The 21,885-nt window shown below is 48.0% G+C and overlaps 1 protein-coding gene across 2 annotated transcripts in view; it reads right to left on the bottom strand.

Annotated features, from left to right (window-relative positions):
- The window catches only part of LOC149331170 (uncharacterized), a 74,959-nt gene that overhangs the window by 45,766 nt on the left and 7,308 nt on the right, over window positions 1-21,885 (bottom strand). For both annotated transcript variants that reach the window (XM_089556358.1, XM_089556359.1), the window contains exons 2-3: window positions 6,302-6,418; window positions 5,383-5,495 (exon numbers count right to left, since the gene is read on the bottom strand). In XM_089556358.1, the coding sequence (XP_089412484.1) occupies window positions 5,383-5,495; window positions 6,302-6,418 (230 nt within the window). The remainder of the gene's footprint in view (window positions 1-5,382; window positions 5,496-6,301; window positions 6,419-21,885) is intronic.

The raw sequence follows: 21,885 nt of genomic DNA, 5'->3' as shown, positions 1-21,885 counted from the left end.
GTTAGTACAATATGTTTGGTCTTGATTTCAGCATTGTTTCTCCGGATGGTTATTCGTCGGGCTGCTATTACTCCCTGTTCGGCTAGTTCTTCCATTTCCGCATCGGTACTCTGTAGGAGTTCATATTCAGATATGACGACCTTTGAGTGGTTCAGGGTGCGGTACGGGGTTACCTGTATGCTCATTTCTCCAAGATTCTGTAATGACATCAGTTTGGTGCTCTGTTCTTTTGTGTTTATTTCTACAAGGAGGTCTCCAGTTCGTTGCTTTTTTGCTTTGTAGTCTTTGCCTACACAACTTTTTTAGGGTGTTGGCGATGACAAATGCAGATAGGTTGGCTACCGGTACATTAGTGTTTGAGTGCAGCATAAAAAACTTCGCAAACGTTTCTGGCTTCTGTGGACTCAGTTTCTTCACATCGGTGCGACCCCTTTTCGGGGGTCGATCAGATTTTTTTGCAGATTTTTCCATACGGCATGTATAAACTAAGGGTTCCTGATACTTTGTCGCCTCTGATTCACCCTTATACACAGAGGAAGGTCCCGGGACTCCCCGCCTGGTAGACAGACGAGGAGCCCATCGGCCGAGGATTGACCACTTCCGCCACCGTTCAAGGTTTCTTCCCTCCACCTTTCAACCTATCGCCACGGTACGGATGACAGCTTCGGTATGGGGACTAAGGGTCCGTGGTGGCGCCAAGCACCAACACCTCGTTACACAAGGTGCCCTTGCGGGTGATTCCATGAGAAGGCAAACGTAGCAGGGGGCGGCAGAAAGTTAGGTGGGCGGATGAGATTAAGAAGCTTGCGGGGATACGGTGGCCGCAACTGGCAAAGGACATCGTAGATGAAATCAAGAGGAATAAATGGGGCCTAAGCGGAGCCGCGGTGGCTCAGTGGCCCTCCCTTGCCTGGCGCATACTGCAATTTAGCTGCCGATGCGAAGATCCAGCTTCACGCAACCTGATTTGGGCATACGGTCACCAGGGACTCCAGGGAAACGAACAGGCCGATCAGGCCGCTCGCGCACTCTCTCCCCGGGCTATCTCCCTGTCCTTGGAAGCCTACTCCGAATCAGACAATCTGGCCCTTACATTCAAACAAATCACCGATTACTACAAGGAGGAGCACCGGCACTACCCGACCCCTTATAAGAGACTGGACGCGCTGACGAGCGCCTCCTCATCAAAACTCTAACACTGTACTGTGCCCGGCGGGGCTTAAGTATTTCAACACATCCTTTGACGGCGCGTGCCAGCTCTGTGGGGAGGTGGTTGACACCTCCCGCATGGTTTGGGAGTGCCCATCTATTCCCCCCCCCCCCCCCCCCCCCGCCTCAACCCCACCAGAGAGGACTGGGAGGCGGTCCTGTTCGGCTGTCAAGACCTCAAGACCCAAAAAAGGTCTCGGTTCAACGGACGAGGATGGCGTTGCTTGCCAATGCGATTACGGAATAGGGGCTTCACCTAGTATTGTGAGGGGAAGGTGCCAATAGGGCCCTACCCCAATCACATCTCTGTAATTGTTTAATTGTTGATAAATGTTTTTCGCCACCGCCACGACGGCCCCTCTTCCTTTCTTCTACCAAATTCTTCACCATAGTACTCGCGACGGCGATCCAACTCATCGCTCAATCATATGGGTCCCCGGCCACCAAGGCATGCCATGTAACGAAGCCGCCCATGAGGTAGCCCGCGCACTCACTCACCGGGCACCAGGCATTCCTTCGGAGGACCTTAACCCAGATCACAGCCCTCTTATTTCTTCTCAAGACTTTGCTGAGCACTAACGTGCCGCACGCCGGCGCTACCCGGTTCCTATGAAGGGACTGGGTAAAGCTGGCGAACGAACTCTCCTCAGGCTCTTTACAAACATTAAAAACACCCTGCTGTGTCCGGCGGTTCTCAAGCACTTTAATCCTTTTTGGAAGGCCGCTGCTCATTTTGTGAGGAGGTGGCCGACACCTTCCACATGGTTTTGGCATGCATGAAAAATCCTTCTCTCCCCCCCATTACCCCTTCCCCTACCCGCGAGGACTGGGGGGCGGCCCTGCCCGGCTGCCAGGAACTATCCGCCCAACAGGGCCTGGTTCGGAGGACGTGCGCAGTGGTCATGACCAACGAGATCCCGGAATGAGGGAGTCCGCCAAGTATTGCAAGGGGGCGAGAACCACTAGGGGCCTCTCAGGGGCAAGCACCTCTCTGTAAATATTGTAAGGGAAGACTTCACGTAAGACGTTTATTCTAGCCCTTTCGCCAGAGACGTCTTCCAATCGAACAGCCTCAAGCGATGACGATGGGAATCATCAGGTGAAAGAGAATGAAGTCGCAGCCAGAGAGGCGACGACGACGAAGGCGAATAAATTGCTTACAATATAGCCGAATAAATGCTTTTCACCACCACCACCCCCTTTCTTTTTTCACTCCCTCCTTTATCCCTTTCCCTACGGCGCGGTTAGGGTGTCCACCGAGATATGTGCGACAATTACTGCGTCATTTCCTTTCCTCAAAACCAATTTTCATTTTCAGGGAATGTAATGCGAAGGCAAGATAACCACTGATCTTTCAGGGTAACGGAGCGGATTCCAAGAGAAGGCAAACGTAGTAGGGGGGGAGGGGGGGGGGGGGGGGGCATAAAGTTGGGTGAGAGGATGAGATTAAGAAGATTGCGGGGATACGGGTGCCGCAGCTGGCAAAAAGAAAGGGTTATTAGATAGAGAGACACGGGAGAGGTCTTTGCCCAGCAGTTGGCGTAGTCAGGCTGATGATGATCAGGAGGAAGTACGTTGCTACAAAAAACTGAATCGATTCGTTCTAAACCCCCTCTACACACTTAACAGAACGCACGTGCCTCTAAAGTGAGTATTAGGAAACGCTTAATTTCATGCTTAACTAATTAAACAGAATTTTAAAGATACACTGAGGAGCGCCACACGACGGGAAACAATATGTCTTTGGTTGCACCCAAATCCGATTCACCACTTTTTTTAATCACTGGTTCAAGTTACGTGAAACACCCTGTACAGCAAGCTTTCCAAAATGTAAATAGACGAGGAGGGAGAGTATAGCCTAGGATGTGATCATAGATGTATTATTCTGCATATGCGTGCCCTGATCAAAAGAGAAATGTATAAAACACAAAAAAACGAAAGCAAAATTCAACGTCCAACAAATAGCGCTAATAGCAGCAGGCGTTGAGAAAGCATAAGATTAACGCCCCATGGAAAAGTGGGATTGTAATTAGAACTACTCAGCAGTATGGAAATGGAACAAGCAAAGTTACAAACTGCTGGGAAGGAAACCACGAGGCTGACGCAATAAGGAATTTAAGGAGGTCATTTAACAACTACGGGTGGCTTCAGGGAGAGGAAGGAATAGACCGAAAATGGGAATCTTATCGATGATAGAAACTGCTTGTATAGGTCCTCGTCCAGAGTAAAATAAAGTAATCCCCTGATCGCGCAGCTAAAGGTGGGCCAAGGAAATTTTCGAACCATATAAGTTGTTTGGGTAAAAAAAAAGCGAAGCGCAAGAGGAGGGTGCACGCTGCTGCAGGTACCGCAGAAGCCCGCAGCAACCACACAGACTTTTCTTTTTATACTGGACGTTTTGTTTCATCAACGTTTATGAAACAAAACGTCCAGTAAAAAAAAAAAGCGTGCGTGGTATCTTTCGGATGTCTTGTCCACGTGTCCTTGCTGTGGCCTTCCTCGGTACCTACAGCAGTGTGCCGATCGATATAGAAATATAAAGGTACAGTCGGGGACAAAAGTCTCCGGATCACGTGTTCCTCAAACAAAGCTTATAGCTCTACTATCAGACAGCAGCTGGAGACCGCACTTGTGGAGATGAAAGAACAAAAATTTAACTTTTGCCTCCACAAGGGTGGTCCCCAGCCGCCAACTATTAGCAAAGCTATCGGCTTCGTTAGAGGAACACGTGGTCCGGAGACTTTTGTCCCCGACTGTACCTTCATTAAACAAAGTTATAAGTCGGAGTCCCTCCTGTCTTCATGTTCACGATATGGGCTATGCCTTAGTTAATGTCTCCGAAGGTTTTAATCGCCTGAGGTTCTTTAACGTGCACTGACATCGCACAGCACATGGGCCTCTAGCATGTCGCCTCCGTGGAAACGTGATCGCAGCGGGATCGAACCAGCGTCTTTTGGGCCCAGCGGCCACAGCGCCGGCTTTCGTCATGTTGATGTCTTGTAATTTTGCAGTAGAAGCGTGTGAACTAAACAGTGCAGAACGAATTGGTGGTAAGTGCTGCTTCGCTAGCCAGTTAAAAATTACTGTGGGCACTTCGTTTTCGCAGTTTGTACGTGTCTTCGTCTATGGTCCCCAAAGCGACAAAGCGAATAATTTGTTCCAGTGAACCATGCCGGCAGCCGCCGAACAACGTGCAAAACCCGACCGAAAAGGCGGGGAGAACACGATACCAGGAACCACCCTGATGGCCACCATTGGACGCTAGGGCCTAACCTTCTTGTAAGCTTTCCGCGTATAATGAGGCCATTACGTTCATTCACTTCATAAGCGGTTACAAGCCACATTATTTTTTTTAGCCTCCAGCAGCAAGGAATTCTTGTTCCGCGGAATCAATGCAAGGATGAGCCTGATTGTAAGGGAAAACGTTTCCGTGGGGCCGTCGCTATCTCCAAACGATTCTGCAATGTATCTGCGCGTCGTCAACAGTCCGCGCGAAATCCGCGTTCCTTTCCCCCCCTCTCTGATTATGATGTTCATCCTGTCTCACAAAAGTAACTGCTCGGGCGCTGTCACCCTCGAAAGAGAAGCTAGGCCTCTTTCTCCTCACATCATGGCGCCTTGTGTTTCGCAATACACTCCAGAATGCGTGTGGTGCGGAGAGATAGCCACCCTCTACCACTCCACATTGGGCTGTCGGGCGAGAGCCCAAAATTACAAACCCGTCAGTCGAGCAGCGGGAGGAGCTTCTGTCCAGCTCCGACCCGCAAGATCAGCTTGCGCTGGTTGAGCGGGCCGAGGAGGCAGCAAGAACCAATGGGACCCTGTACCTAGGAACACCACCTGCTGCTCAAGACCCCAACCCCTAAACCCCGTCCCATTTTGCGGAATGAAGTTTATACTACTACTCCATAATGCTCACAGTTGAGCAGTCATAGAAAATGCAGTTCGAAATTCCCACTGACGAGCATGATTGGTCCGTTCATATACCGAACATCATTGCCTTGAGATATATTATAAACACCCTGGCTACAACACAACTGTGGGAGTGTGGGGAGCGCAGGTACTTTGTGCAGCCAAGTCAAGTTTGCAATTTCCACAATCCTGCTGCTTCTACAGACCATCTCGTTGACGCTGCGGCATTGTCGCACGGAATGCAATAAGTGACGTGCTCACCGTGTGCCGGTCCTCGGAGACGGTGAGCTCTGCCGTCCAAAGATTCTCGTGTACGTAGAAAACGTGTCCTGCACCTCCAGTCATCCAACCACGTGTCTGCCTACAGTCGTGACCTGCGCAAATTCGTTATGGGGGTTTGAAACTGTAGCCCATTGTCAACTTTCGTCACGGTTAGCCCGGTGCCTGCTACGGTTCTCTTCAGGTATTTTCTTTGTTCTTTTCTGTTTCTGGAATTTTTTTCTCTTTTTATACATGCGATCAATTAGCATGCCACTATAGGGACCTTAGAAGACAGGAGTAGTGCGATGTTTAGGGAAATCCCCCACGGTGAAGTAAATTTATAATAAGGAAGTAATTACTAAATAGCAGCCATACGGCGTCACTGCTGAATTGCAGTGACCCCTGACATCGCACCCAATTACTCAATCATTCTCAGCATTTTCGCAGCGTATCCGTGACTCACGCATCATTCCAATGTGTCATCACTAATTTCACTTGCAACTAGTTCAGCAGGCCCCGGGGTTCCAAATACTCACACAGCACCCAGTCGTCCGCGTAGTTCATGTATATGTAGTTTCGCACACGGATCCTCGCCTTTTTTTTTTCCTTGATGTGTCACCTCCTTGCTTTTGCACTGCGCGTATATCTTCTACTATAGCGCGCTTGCAGCAGTGCACAGGTGCCAAACAACATGTAAAGCAAGACTGCAAGCATGACCAGTCCTCCAAATATACCAAACGCAACTGATCTTTTATAATTCATGAACATCATGGCCACAATACAACTGTGACAGTAAGGGGAGTTCATATACTCTAGACATCCAAAAAAAGTTCGCTTTCCTTAGTCCTGCTCCTGCGGACTATGCATTTAGATGGTTCCGCAGCATTTTAGCTTTGGCTGAATTGCGCGATGTGCTCACCGTGTGCAGGTTCTCGGAGACGGTGAGCTCTGCCGCCCAAGGCTTCAGGCGCAGCAACGTGGACAACTTCTCCTGTTCCTCCGGTCATCCAGCCCCGCGCTCGGGTACAGCACGGACCTGCACAAATTTGTTACCAGGGGGGGGAGTAAGGGAATTAAGGGCAAGATAAGAAAAGATCCAGGCAACCCCTGGATCAGCTTCAGCTTTTATAAGGTGACAGTGCTACATGCTGTGCTCAGTTTAACGTCCCCAAACTGCTCATGAGCTATGAAAGACACCGCAGTGAAGATCTTCACAATAATCTGGACCACCCGACGTTTTAACGCGCCCGGACAGTGCACAGCCCATGGCTGCTGTTGCATTTTGCCTTAGCCCTGTGGTAAGGGTGTTCGGCTACTGAGCCGGAGGACTGGGGTTCAATGCCGAAGAATGCCACTGTCTTCACACTAGAACAGCTTATGAAGGGAATATTGGAAGCCATCATATTGCTGAATTATTGTAATGAAAATCATGATGGCGGATGGAAAAGCATGGTGGAGGGTAGAGCAGCACGACATCGGGAGAGCGCCCAGGGCTACTTAGTCGGCCAGCTGTGCCGATCCCAGCCAGGCACGCTAGGTGGATTTTGAGAGAAGTATAGGTATTGGGAAGGCGATAAGACAATGGAAGTGGCATTGTCCTAGGCCGGCGTATGGAAGGGGGCAGTTTCTATAGGACGAGTCGGAACGCGCCCGAAAAAACTACAACGGGACTCCGGAGAGCAGTGGGCCCAAATTAATTTTTCGGGGGATGGGGATGCGAGTAACGGAGGGGATGAGGTCGAGAGAAGGAAGTGTGTGCAAGCGAGAGTAGCACATGTTCCGTGATTTGCTTATTTTAGAGGAGGGCTTCGCCCTCCGAGGGTGCACTTGACTAGAGGATCGCAGGTGTCCTCCATAACCACCGCAATAAAATTGCAGTTCGGAAGGATGTCAGACAGGGAGGCACTATATTTCCAATGCTATTCACCGCCTAGTTGCTGGAGGTATTCGGAGACCTAGATTGGGAACGGTTGGGGATAACAGTTGCGAGCATCTAGTCTACCCTTCGACCGCCCTAGGCGGCGCATATCCTGCCGAACTCTCTCAAGTGGGAAGCAGCATCCACATCGTCACGTGGGCGACCCTCCTTTCCCCCTCGTGTATTCGGTGGCCGCACGGGCAGCCCACCACGGGGAGAGAGTTGAAGGAGCCATGAGACAACGCGTGACGGGATGGACGGGATGGACGGAGCCATGAGACAAACGCGGCTTTTCCAGGTGACATCGAGCTTTCCCCGTGCCCGTTTCCTGCTGCCTGCGCTACCGAGGGCGGTTATCGTATTTTGGAATCACCCCAAATAAACTATTTGCCTGCGGGCTATACCTCGGTGTGTTGGTCCTGTCGACCTCCACAGTGTAATCGGGGCTAGCGGAGTGGCTTGGTCCTGAGTGCTCGCTGTGTCGTCCTTAACATAAGCAGAACCCTTTTCGTTAGCCTCCTCGTTTCTGCCGCGTATGTGACTACTGGTGGGATACAGCTGCTGTACAGTTATCTCTTCAGGTATAATAATGGGTGGAAAATGATCCATTCCGCGTGGGTTGTCCAGAAGATCTCATTTAACATCATTAAAAGGTGATGGTGAACTAAACGATAAATCTAAACTGCTAATTTTTGCAGTTTTTAGGGAGCAGTACATGGGCTTTCCTGAATTCAGTAGGCACACATTACTGCACAGAATAAAATCTTCTAAAATGCGACCTCTGGGATTAGTTTCTCCACTTCCCCAGAAAGAGGAGTTCTCCGACTAACAGATATGGCTCTGGTAGCTTTTCTAGAAGTGTTTCTAAGCATCTGAGGTTGAGGTTTCCATTAGCGACCTCAAGGTCGGATACCGGCTTCAAAAAAATCAAAAATAAATAGAACAAATTTGAGTAGGCAAATAAAAATCTATCGACCGAGAATCATGTGAGAAGCTTGGTAACAACTAGTTACGGCACCTTAGATATGTGGTGTACTGTGATCGAAGGAGACCGTTTTGATCCAGAGGCAAGTCATTTTGCTCGTTTCGATGAGTGGCGCTCCAGCTTGGCCTAAATGCCGAAAATGGCCGCAAAAGCAACAAGCCATACAACCTCTAATGTTGCGTACCACTTTTTGCACCCGACATTGCATACACTATCCAAAGTATACGCAAGAAGAAAAGCCGGTGTTCTGGCATGAGAGCTCGGAGCGTTTATGTATGGCTTCTATGTCGACAGCAACTAATACCGCTTTTTAAGGTCGCTTTTGAGGGATATTTGATGATACGTGTTATATTACCGGTTTGATAAAAAACACAATCATGAGCAAACATACAAATTTTGCAGGACACACGCGACAGGAATAACGCTCATTAAGGCACGACAGAACCAAGTTGTATTCATTTATATGTATTTGTAAGCGGCTTCGTTGTATATTTGGCTGTTATTTTTTATTATTTATCACAAATGTCCACTTTCTTTAAATTACACTCGTGAAAACAGGTAGGCCACAACGGCGCATAGGTTGGAATGCGCGTTTTTTACATCGGCTCGCCCGTCAAAGTCCACCTGAGCGAAACCTCTCGCTTCTCTGCAAGGCATCTGAAGCCCCTGCAAAACGCCTGAAGAAAAGTGTAGTGTGCTGCCGATCCTTACGAAAACAGCTCGCCAACCTAACTTATGTCCTATGATAGAAGGAAAGGGAAAGAAAAGAATGATGACGAAGCCATGCCCACGAGAATCGCAAACTAAAAACAGGACTGGTGCCGGAGAAATTAAAAAGGAGAGGACAACTGCGCGCCTATGCACTCCATAACGCCTCTTTGTAATCGATTCGATTCACTAACTGTGAATGAAAAGAATAAATTGAGTGAATAGATTTGTGCGACACCGACCACGAATTTTTCACCATGATCAGCCCAATGCAAAATGTGGCGAAAAAAACACGTGGTAGGTGAACTATTCGTGATGTAGCATCTGGAATATATTTGTTCAGCGTCTAAATAATAGTTCCCAACGCAGATGGTCCGGGAAAAAGTGACGGTGCTTACGAAGCAACCGAATCAGTCAAAGCTTATGCATTCGACGTGTATGTCAGTCGCATGGTATTGGCTAGACCGTCCCTTCATTCCTTCTTTATTCATTTGAGTTGTTTTCCCACTAGCCTATTTTAGCACAACGCTATACTATGTATTCATCAAACATGGCACGGCGTTTCACCCTCATCGTGGTTCGGAATTATATATAGTCGTACCTCGCTAGTACGGACTTCGTTATGTATATACGTGGAGAATTTTCGCAAGGACCTAACTTTCTCAGTGTGTTTACGTCTTCTTTGCATGAAAACAAACTATGGGCAATGGAATAACAAAGCTAAGAACCTCACAGCGGCGTTCATAACGCTGTACTTATCCGCCGCATCAGCACCCGCCGCAGAGGTATCAAGGAGGATGACCTCTGTCGGCTCACGCAAGCTTTCCTCATTAGCAGGATAGTCTACTCCTACCCCTACTATCACCTCCGCCGGAAGGACGAGGAAGCTGTGAACAGCATTATACGTTCAGCGTACAAAGCGGCACTGGGGCTACCTCAGTACGCCAGCACACAGCACCTCCTCCAACTCGGCATCTACAACACGCTCACAGAACTCATAGAGGCACACAAGACCGCCCAAATCCACCGCCTCTCCCGCACTAAACACGGGCGGCTCATACTTGACCGTCTCAACATCAACCCCATAGGCGACGTCCACCCCACGACGCCCATTCCGATAGGGGTCTATAGCCGCCTAGTTATAAAACCAATCCCCAAAAACATGCTACCTGGCCGCCATGATACGCGCCGTCAGCTGAAAGCCCAAGCACTAGATGCCACATACCTTGCCGACGAACACGCAATATACGTAGATGCTGCACGGCAAAGTGCAAACACATACGTGGCTTGTGCAACCACGCCACAATCTACTCTCGTCACCGCCGCCACAGTAGTAGCTCACTCTCCGACAGCGGCAGAAGAAACCGCCATCGCGCTGGCCATCGCTGACCCACGTACCCGCACAGTCCTCAGCGACTCCAAAAGAGCAATACAAAATTACTCGGCAGGTGTTATCTGCCACCCCGCTGCACGCATCCTTCGCGGCTGCACTCCCGACCATAAGACCAACCTGGTCTGGGCACCCGCCCACGCGGGAAACTCTGGAAACGAAGGGGTCGATCGACCGACTAGCCCGAGGACTAACCAACCGGGCGGCCGGCCCCAAGGACCCAGACGCTCTTGCCGAGGCTCCCCAGACCTTTGCCGAAATTACCAACCTCCACAGATAGATGAGACGCCAGTTCCCGCCTCCACACCCCGACTTGAATCGAGCGCAAGCCACCTTGCTCCGCAGGTTGCAGACACACTCCATCCTTAGCCATTCTAGGCTTTCACTCATCACAGACGGGGAATACGACCCCGTCTGCCAAAATTGTTACCAGGGAGAAATCGCCACCCAGGCGCACATCCTCTGGGGTTGCGCTCGAAATCCGCCCCCTAGAACATTACTGCCAGCTCCCTCCGAGGAAGGATGGAACCAACTCCTCAGAAGGCCAGACAAGAGCATCCAACTGGCACTCATTTCGTGGGCCCAGGAAGTCGCCCCCACCTGGGGGCCACACCAAGCCCACCTGCCCTAAATCCCGCCACTCTATGGCAATAAAGTTCAATAACACTTTTTGCTGGGCGAGTTGGTTCATTTTGCTTGAGTGGATGCTTGTAGCGCGACAAAAACAGTCAAGGGACAGAAGACGAACGGGACAAGCGCTAACGGGACAGGAACGGGAGCGCTTGTCCCGTTCGTTGGTTGGTTGGTTTATGGGGTTCAACGTCCCAAAGCGACTAAGGCTATGAGAGACGCCGTAGTGGAGGGCTCCGGAAATTTCGACCACCTGGGGTTCTTTAACGTGCACTGACGTCGCACAGTACACGGGCCTCGAATTTCTCCTCCAAAGAAGTTCAACCGCCGCGGCCGGGATCGAACCCGCGTCTTTCGGGCCAGCAGCCGAGCACCATAGCCACTGAGCCACCGCGGCGGCTGCTTGTCCCGTTCGTCTTCTGTCCCTTGTCTGTTTTTTGTCGCGCTACAAGCATCCACTCAAGCTATGGCAATAAAGTTGTTTCTCTCTCTCTCTCTCTCTCTCTCCTGCGTTTCAGTAAGCATTTCGACCAATGCAAAGCAGTAACCTCGTCTTTGTCGCAGCGCACGAGTAAATTTTTTTTTCTCTCGATCCCCTACTCTTAATTTTCCGGAGGCTGACGTGATTTGTGGCCGATGAATTTCCTCACCAGGGAGGGAGCTTGCTAGATAGAGGCAGAACGGTACTGGAGACCAAGAACTTAGGTTTACGTACAACCAATATAAAATATTCGAAAAAAAAAACAATAGCTGTCACGTGGTTGGACCAAATGAGCAATCCGTTCGCTGCTGTCTCCCGTGCGGCGGTTCTTCCAAAAGCAAAAGGGAGAGAATGAACGCCTACAGCTTCCTTGCCTTCGGCTAGGCAGGAAACTACGACCACGCCTTTGCCCTCTACTACATGCAGAACTCGGGAGAAGCGCTCAGTAATTTCTTCGAAAAGCGAGACAGCACTTGCCTCCAAGTCATAAGTATCAACAGAGCAGCATGGCTGTCTAAGCGTCTCTCAGGTTACTCGCACGGTCCACGGATCCGGAGCCCTCAAAGCACCCCGCTGCAGCCCGGCCGCGGCTCTGAAACCTTTAACGGCTCGTCAAGGAGACCTGAGCTGATCTGCTGATAACTTCACGCCTACTTGTGGGTTGCCCCTCCACTGTTCTGTTCTCCAGTCACCGCCCTAACAAGCGGAGGGCAGGCAAGAATGCACAAGGCGCGGGTATTCAAAGGCAGCAAGCTGTTACGTCGTCTCGTGGCCTGCTAAAGCGGCGTACAGCGCATTCCGTAGGTCGACGTGTCCACGCAGAAAATTTACAGCAATGGTGAACAAACCTCAGAATACAGGCTGATGGGCTCGTTACTTGGGTCAACTGAGAATGCCGTTGGCACACTTTTGAAGTCAACAAGGTGGTACGAATGCGCGCGGCGATGATCTCGTGGCACTGAGCTCGTGGCTACGTAAACTCAGCACCTGTTTGTGCCCCGGCCACGGTCACATCTAGTATAGGGAGGTATACGGGGACACCGGAAACGAGCAGGGCGCGAACACTCGTCCAGGGAGTTGAACTCTGACGCCACCAACGCTAAAAACAACCTGCGGCATTCCTCGGAGGAAAAAGGAACGCAACCACTCGCCTAGACCAAGCTGCACAACTTCGTTTTTTTTTTTTGTTTATTTACAATATTGTAAGCTTATCTTGTGATGTTGCACTTCGACTCACTGATGCACATCGACGGTGTCAGTACACTAGCTACCACTCTTTCTGAACAGCCAGAACATCCTACATCTCAACCAAGCAAGCTGTTCATGAATATGTAGAAAATTCTTTGGAAGCTGTCTAGTGAAGGCGATGCGAAGCCAGTCTAAAGCCTTACAATGGCCAGCATGAAGTTCGGAAGAATGGAACTGAATGTCCCCAGTGCCGCCGGATGCCCACCGGCGATACAATGGGCACAAGATTCCCCTGGCCTGGTGCTCGGCTTCTTTGGGGTGAAATACTTGGGAAATGGGTCTTTGACCCCACCTTGTGCAACGAAAAACCTTGTGCCGTGTCGCTCTTTGACCTCTTATGGCCTTGCGCCATAAGAATTCATCGTCATCATCAAGAATGGAACTGAATGCTTCTATGAAGAGCAAGAGTGGCGAGTACACATGCGAATTTAGTGCGCTTATGAAGAAAACAAAAAACACTTGGATTAAATCTAGCCATCGAAGAGTGCTGCCATGGCTTGGGTCTCCACAGAAAACGCTTCAGTATCTTTGGGACAATGGTGACCGAGAGAACGCCCTTCACGTAGCTCAGCTTTGTCTGCATTGAATAATAATGCTCTCCTCGGTATGCACAGAGGCAAACTCTCGTCACCAACTTCTTTTCGTAATAAATTGGCTTGTTTTTCCCGGATATTCGTTTCTATGAATAATCAACTTTATGGACACATTCACGGGGACATTATCATCACTATCAGCATCAGCCTGACTGCGCCCACTGCAGGGAAAAGGCCTCTCCCATGTCTCTCCAATTAACCCTGTACTTTGCCCGCTGCAGCCATCGTATGCCCGCCCACCTAACTTTATGCCGCCCCCTGCTACGTTTGTCTTCTCCTGGAATACACTCCGTTACCCTTAAGGACCAGCGGTTATCTTGCCTTCGCATTACATGCCCTCCCAAGCCCACTTCTTCCTCTTCATTGCAACTAGGATATCATTAACGTCCGTTTTTTCTCTCACCCACTCCGCCCGCTTCCAATCTCTTAACGTCACACCTATCATTTCTCTTTCCCTAGCTCGCTGCGTTGTCCTTAACTTAAGCTGAACTCTCTTTGTTAGCCTCCACGTTTCTGCCCCATAGGTGAGTACCGGTAAGATACACCTGTTATATACATTTCTCTTGAGGGATAACGGCAAACTGCCATTCATGATCTGAGAGAACGTGCCATATGCGCTCCACCCCATTCTTATTCTTCTAGTTATTTCCCTCTCATGATCTGGATCAGCGGCCACTACCTGCCCTAAGTAGAGCCATTCTCTTACCACTTCCAGCACCTCGCTACCAATTGCGAACTGCTGTTCCCTTGCCAGACTGTTGAACATTATTTTGGTTTTCTGCATGTTAATTTTAAGACCTACCGTTCTGCTTTGCAGCTCATCTCTTGAGAGACTGAGCAAGGCAATGTCATCAGTGAATCCCAGATTACTCAGGTATTCTCCATTAACTCTTCTCCCCAACTGTTCTCATTCCAGTCCCCGGAATACCTCCTGTAAGCAGGCAGTGAAGAGCATTGGCGAAATCGTATCTCCCTGCCTGACACCTTTCCTTATTAGAATTTCATTGCTGACCTTATGGAGAACTATGGTAGGTGTGCAATCGTTATAAATATCTTCCAATATTTTCACACAACACTTTTCTACACCCTGATTCTGCAATGCCTGCATGATTACTGAGGTTTCTACTGAGTCGAATACTTTCTCCTAATCAATGAAGGCTATATATAGGGTTGATTATATTCTGCGCATTTATCTATCACCTGACTGATTGCGTGAATATGGTCTATTGTCGAGTATCCTTTACGAAAGCCTGCCTGATCATTTGGTTGATTGAAGACTAAGGTTGTCCTGACCCTATTAGCGATTACCTTAGTAAATACCTTGCAGGCAACCGACAATAAGCAGATCGGTCTGTAATTCTTTAAGTCCCTGACGTCTCCTTTCTTATTAATTAAGATAATGTTAGCGTTTTTCCAAGCTCTAGGTACGCTCGAAGTCACAAGGCATTGCGTATACTGGGTGGCTAGTTTTTCGAGCACAATCTCTCCTCCATCCTTCAACAAATCTGCTGTTATCTGATCCTCACCAGATGCTTTTCCTCTTGGCATTGCTCCTAAGGCTTTCTACTTCCTCCTTTGTTACTGATGGGATGTCCCATTGGTGTGCTCTACTGCCTCTCTCAGTAACATTCTGATTGCAATCGCTACTGTATAGATTTGTGAAGAACTGTTTGGCTACTTTAACTATCTTATCCATATTGCTAATGACATTGCCCTCTTTGTCTCTTATCGCATAAATCTGGTTTTTACCTATGCCTAGAATTTCTCTTCACTGCTTTTAGGCTACCTCCGCTCTTCAGAGCATGCTCGATTTTCTCCATGTTAAACTTCCTGATGTCGGCTACCTTGCGCTTATTATTAACTTCGACAGCTCTATTAGTTCTATTCTATCTATGGAGTTAGACGTCCTCATGCTTTGCCGTTTCTTAATCAGATCTTTAGTCTCATGAGATAGCTTCCCAGAATTACGAGCCAGAACAAGGGAGAGGCCCCTCATCCATCGCTCACGGTGCCGGAGGCTGGCCTTCTTCGGCACATCCAAATGAATGCAGCTATCACCCCGTCTCGCCTCTTTCTCTATCGCTATCGATCAGACCCTTCCTGTCCCAACTGCCCCTGTATCTATGTGGACCTGGCTCATTGCCCTTCTATTGCCCGGCTGCTCAGCAGTCGGGTTCCTACCCCCCACCTTCTTTATCCATCACCACCTGGCTCGACTGGCTTGGCGCTGAAGGGGAGGCAGAACAGCGACTCCTGGTCGCCCAGGCGGTCGACATGCTCGGCCTGTAAATTTTGGCCGAATAAAGGTCTTGTATTACTACTACTACTACTAGGTTATGCGGGTGGAGATAAGAGTTCATTATATTTATATTTACTATTTATATGTATGGAACGAGAATACACGGAAATATTGTTCACGACTCGAAGGGAAGCACTCCGATTATACCTGAAAACCTGCGATTCTCTTGCTTTTTCGTTCTTTTTTTTTGTTAAATGAACGGCTGTATGTGTTAAAAGCTGCCGTAATTACGTCCCCCTGCTAATGTAGTCTGTGTAAATAATGCTATTTGTGAGGTTCTTGTTTAGTATTCTTTCAGTGGCTGCACAGATGGCGTAACATTCGGCAGTGAAGATGGAAGCACATTGCGGAAGCCTTACAATTTCATTCAAATTCCCTTGTGCCACTGTGCTTCCAACGTAAACATCTGTTTCTGAGCCATCTGTACAAAAAGCTCTGAAAGTACTGTACTTTTCCCCGAGCGCAAGAAGTTCTTCTATTACATGTTGCTTTGTGGTTTGTTTTTTTACGGAACTCTGCAAGAGTGAAATCACAGATTGCACGAAAATTGTACCAAGGGCCGCAGTGGATCTCGTCTTCGATCAATGCCAGGTAATGTGTCTTCTACGAAGATGTTTTGGCACATCTCTTCAAAACGCAAAAGCATGTGGCCTGGTAGTTTGCGGTTTATTGTTAAAAAGTATTCTAGAAGGGCACATTGTAACTATTTGGTGACAGACGTGTTTAGGTTGTGAACGAATTTCTAGAATATATGAACACGTAAGCATGGTTCTTCTGTCTGTAAATGATGGTTGGTTAGTTCCTACATCAAGACTATTTATGGGCAACTACCTGTAGGCGCCAGTGGAAAGTTATGTAATGGATCCACTCGTTTATGATACGATGGTCTCGCTGACCATGCAATATACATCCATAAACCAGGACAGAGCGTCCACAGAGTGGTATATTGCTAAAAGACATGTCCTATCTGCCCCCCAGTGTTTTCGTGAAGGTACTTTGTGTATTCTCAAGGATCGGAAGGCTTTCTTATTCAGCGCGTTTATGAGAGGCTGGCAAGGGAGCTTTATGTCATACGTTATGCCTAGAAATTTATGTTGATCTTTTACGGGTAGCTCAGTTTCGTTCAGGTGTAGGGTGGAATCTGCCTTTAAGCCTCGTTTCAGAGAGAAAAAAAATGGGCACTGTTTTCTCTAAAGAAAAGCGGAAACCATTTCTGTCTGTCCATGTTGTCAGTTTATTTCACTTGTTGGCACATTGGACGATGTGCAGCCCATCTGAAGAACGTCTACATAGAGTGAATACATAATGCACCTTGCAATTATTTTAATAACAGAGTTCTCCTTTACAACAAAAAGTGTTACGCTTAAAATACGCCCCTGTGGTAATCCATTTTACTTAATGAAATTCCTCGAAAGGGTTGAGCCTAGGCGTACATGGAATGAACGGTTAGATAAGAAGTCTTTTAGGCAGGTCAACATTATGCCTCGGATGCCAAGCTCGGCAAGGTCTTGAATAATTCCGAACCTCTAGGTTGTGTCGTATGCCTTCTCTAAATCAAAAGAGACTGCAGTGTTGTTTGTGTACAAGAGCTTCCCGGACAGCATTTCAAGACGAACTAGGTGATCTGGAGTGGAGCATCCCTTTTTAAAACCACACTGACGGATGTCAAGAAGTTCGGAGGATAGAAGGACAAAAGTTTATCTCATATTCAGGACACTTTCAAAGTATTTTGAGAGGCAACCGGTAAGGGCTATGGGTCTATAATTGTTAGGAGAGGTTGGTGGCTTTCCTGGTTTAAGAAACTGCACAATAATAGTTTTTCTCCAGGCTTCGGGTACTTTCCCCAATGCCCAAAATTTGTTATAAAAAAGTCTTCAAAGTGTATCTACGACATATCTGGAGAGATAGGCTAGCATTTGATAATGTACCGTCTTTGTCAAAAGTAACCAGGCTGCATGGTTTGCTTCTAGCTTGTATAGTGGAGCCCATGGGGCTTTCCTAAAGATCAAAAGAGGTTGGAAGGTAAGAAGACACCCAGTCCTTACCTTTAACGACCATTACAGCTTCAGGGAAGCCGTAAGGGCTCCACTGCACGAGCTAGAAGCAAACCATCCAGCCTGGTTACTTTTGACAAAGACGGTACTTCATATGGGTCGGGTGCAGCCTTTTTATCAGTGGAAATTAGTTCATGGATTTCTTGAAGCGTGATTGAACTATTGCAAGGTTCATTTGTGCTGCCACTTGTTGTCAGTGTGTTTTTCAGCTGTGTTTTTGTATTTTAGGACTGTTTCTGTGTACTGTGACGAACTGGAAACTGCAGAAAAGTATTCACCCGAAATGCTTTCCTGTTCTATATCTGTCTGTACAGCAGGGGCTGTCAGAAGGCGAACTGTGAATGGGGAATAGCTGCCATTTATCTTTAGAGCTTTCTCCCATATGTGTTTTAATGTTGTTGAGCTGTTTATGACGACACATAATTTTGCCGAGAAGTTTTTGCGGCACTGTGACGGATACATCGGTCTTTCGCTCTCGCCTTCTTAACAGACCCGTGTACTGTGCGATGTCAGTGCACGTTAAAGAACCCCAGGTGGTCCCAATTTCCGGAGCCCTCCACTACGGCGTCTCTCATAGCCTCAGTCGCTTTGGGACGTTAAACCCCATAAAAAAAAACCAAACCAAAGTTTGTTCAATTATCCTGCGTTGCATACCTACGGGAAAATCCCCAAGCATTCTTTTCTATCTTTTTAGCTTCCCTACGTTCTTGTATGCAATACTTTTTTACTCTGTTTTACTACTCCAGAGGACTGAGGGATGACTAGGCGCGCAGCGGTAATAGTACACGTCGTGAAAAGTTCGTTAAGGTTGTCTAAAACTGAGGTTGTCGGTAACTATTTTTTTCTAGGCTGGCCTTTTCTCGGAACAGTGCCCTGTAGACGAGATGCAGCTTCCAACGTCATGATTTTGATGGAGTGACTTCTAGTGAAGATGTTGATTAGTATAGGCAGATGATCACTTCCATGTGGGTTATCTAGGTCATCAAATTTTATATCTAAAAATAGATGGCGAACTAAAAGATAAATCTATACAGCTCATTTGTCCTGAGCTAGGAGAACAACAGGTTGGTTTTCCAGTGTTTAATAGATAGAGGTCATTACACAGTATAACATCCTCAATGAATTGTCCTCTAGTGTCAGTTTTGTCAGTACCCTGAAAGCTGGAGTGCGCGTTAAAATCTCCAGATATTAGATATGGCTCTGGGTGCTGCTCCAAAAGGTCTTTTAATTCATGATTGCTTAGATTAACATGTCGCTCCAGGTACACGCAGCATACCGTAAATGTTTTAAATGTTTGTAGGATGGCTGCCACAGTTTCTAATCTAGTTTTAAGCTTGTGTTCGCGAAATGCAACTCCATTTTTAACGATGATGGGAACGCCATCCGAATGTCTGCTAACCTGCTCTCGGTTGCGGCGGAAGATATTATAGTTTTTTTAGAATGTTTTCGTGCTTAGAGCGTAAGTTTGTACCTCGATCGCATGGCATTTGGAGAACGTTGGGACAGAGTAAAAGAAATAGAAAAGCGACAAGCTAGAACACACCAGGTTCTGGCACGCATCGTAGTTTCTTTTGTATAGTGGACACCGTAGCGTAAAAGCCCATCGGCATTTCACTTTTCAAACGAAGCGCAGCCGTTTTAACGAAACGCTGGGCCGCGGTTTCGTTTTCTGTACGGAACCAACACGGAGGACTTGGTTCTCGGAGCGGCGAGAGTTGGCGCTGCGTATTTCGCATATCGCTATTAGGCATGCACATGAGTACGTCGGATGGCTGCCCTCACGATTTACGCACAGATGTGGTTCAAGTGTACAGTTATCAGAATCATGTTCGTGTGAAGCATGCTTCGCGCAAGTCAGTTGGCTTCGGCAGCTCTGAGAGCTGTCGCCATACCGTTGGCACTGAAAGCAACGTCGTGGGTTTGGTATGTACTGCCCGAAGTGAAGTTTCATACAGCCGATTTCTACGGATTCTGGGAGTATATGCTTGATGCGAAAGTCAGGATGATGTGTTTCGTAGCTATTTCTTGGTCGCCTCTCCTCATTTTTATTCTCTACACGTTAGTCACGTTTTGTTCCTCTAGTCCTTCAAGAAGTACTTCTGTTACATGCCTAAGGCCGTCGTCTGCGTTAACTCCTCGCACTGTGTTCAAGGATCGGGGTGGGTTGAGTGTCACAGGTGTGTCTCCAAAAGAGGTGAGTTCTGCTTACTTTTCGTGCTGGTGGTTGTACAGGATTACTAGTAGGAGGTCACCGTTTGCTGGTTTTTTTTATCTTATAGCCCTGGCCTATGCTATCTGTGAAAGTTCTGGTGACAAGAAATGGTGTAATGCATCTAGCCGTTCTTCTCTGCGTGTTCATAGTGCACTTCGTGGAACCGTTCTAAGCTGTTTTGGTTATTTGGGAAGAATTTTGCTGTCTCGGCGCGCCCTCTTTTGCAGCGGAGATCGGCGTTAAAAAATGAGAAGCCATAAAAAAGTTTTGGTGTTCAACAAAGGCGCCAGCCGCCCACCGCGGAGCCCAACATGGGGACTGGACAGGAGCCCTTAAAAAGCCCTACGCACGCCAACTGCGCACCACCACTGTAACCTAATATGGCGCGAAACAGGGTCGTCCGCCACACAATGTTAGCCCTCGCCGCCGGGAAAAAAGGAAAAACCAAGAAGAGAGTAGAAGATAGGACAGTTCTAAGAAAGAAGATCAGAACGGCAAGCGACAGCAGATCGCAAACGGCCAACTACAAATCGCCCCCCCCCCCCCCCCCCCCCCCTCCGAAGGGGAGATCGCACGACAGTGACCCTTCCGGTTTACGGCAACGTCTTAAGCGTGGGAAACGCTCGGGAGGTCATAATTGAATGTGTTCTAGGAAGGCGCCGGATAGACCCGTGTAGAACTCAACTCCGGGGTCAGTTTAGTTTGTTTTCTTTTTAATTTTAAGAGAGAGTGTAGTGTGCCCTATCAAAGTTGTAGGGCGGGACGCGCGCTTCGGAGAGCCAATCGCTTTTGTGGAGATCGCTCTGTGCATCGTATTTTGGAACTGATTTGATTGCTTTTTTTTAATGTGTTTTGAGGAAGAGTTAATGATACGATCAACATGGAAAGGGGCAGCACGCAACAAGGAATCAATCGTGTTGAGGCCGGCTGCTACTGGATGCTTCCTGTATTTGAGACGGACTTCGAGGTTTTAAGCCGAGCCCTGAAGAAAACAAAATTAGTTTGAGAATTGGTTCTAAGGAAAGGAAATGATGCAGTAACTGCATCACACATCTTGGTGGACAACCCGAAAAGCGCCGCAAAGGAAGGAATAAAGGTAGGAGTGGAACGGAAGTAGCCTAAAAGCAGTGAAGAAAAAACTACTCATAGGTAGATACTAGATGTATGCGCTAAGAGACAAAGAGGGAAATGTCATTAGCAATATATATCTTTTAACCACTCAAAATGCCCTTCTGAAACTTGCATTTGTGACTATTTTAGATCTGACGAAGATGTATCTCGGAGTGCTTTTATAGCTGCATCCATGAATTTTAAACATGTATGTACGTAAGCTGCATTTGTTCAATGCTCTGTAACAATTTCTTGTACAATTTGCTTTTGCCTCCCTGCTTGGACCAAAAAGGTCTCCAGTATCATGTAAATAAAATAAATAAAAATATGGATAAGATAGTTAAAGTAGCCAGAAACAATACTAGCCACGAACATAACCTTCGCAAATGTGGCGCTACATCCAAGCCTTCTTAATAAGACACAATCAACGGCCCAGATCCAACTCGGCACTATACCGTCACCTCCGTTCTCCCTCCCCAACCGGGGCACTCCACAAGGAGCTCTTCTCTCCCCCCTCTTATTTAATGTAACTCTAGCCCCGCTGGCCAAACAACTGACCAACATACCTGACCTCCACTCGGCAATATACGCCGACATCAACGACTGAAGGCTCCACAGGAGAGGCGCAAGACACCTTACAATTGGCAGTTGATATCATCACCTCGAACCTGACCAATATGGGCCTTATGTGCTCCCCGCTCAAATCGGAACTGCTGATGATCAGACCACTTCCCCGGGATCCACGCATGCACCTCCGAATGTACGACGACCACATACCGCTGGTCCCCTGGAGTTGGTCAATAGACTCCTTGGACTCCAACGTCCATGACTCCATAGGTCCTTGGACTGCACATACAGGACGCTTTGGATGCAAC

This window comes from Amblyomma mixtum, chromosome 8 (genome assembly GCF_055824585.1).
Source record: "Amblyomma mixtum isolate Tamu chromosome 8, ASM5582458v1, whole genome shotgun sequence".
Taxonomy (NCBI): domain Eukaryota; kingdom Metazoa; phylum Arthropoda; class Arachnida; order Ixodida; family Ixodidae; genus Amblyomma; species Amblyomma mixtum.
This window is presented reverse-complemented; position numbering and strand designations above follow the sequence as displayed.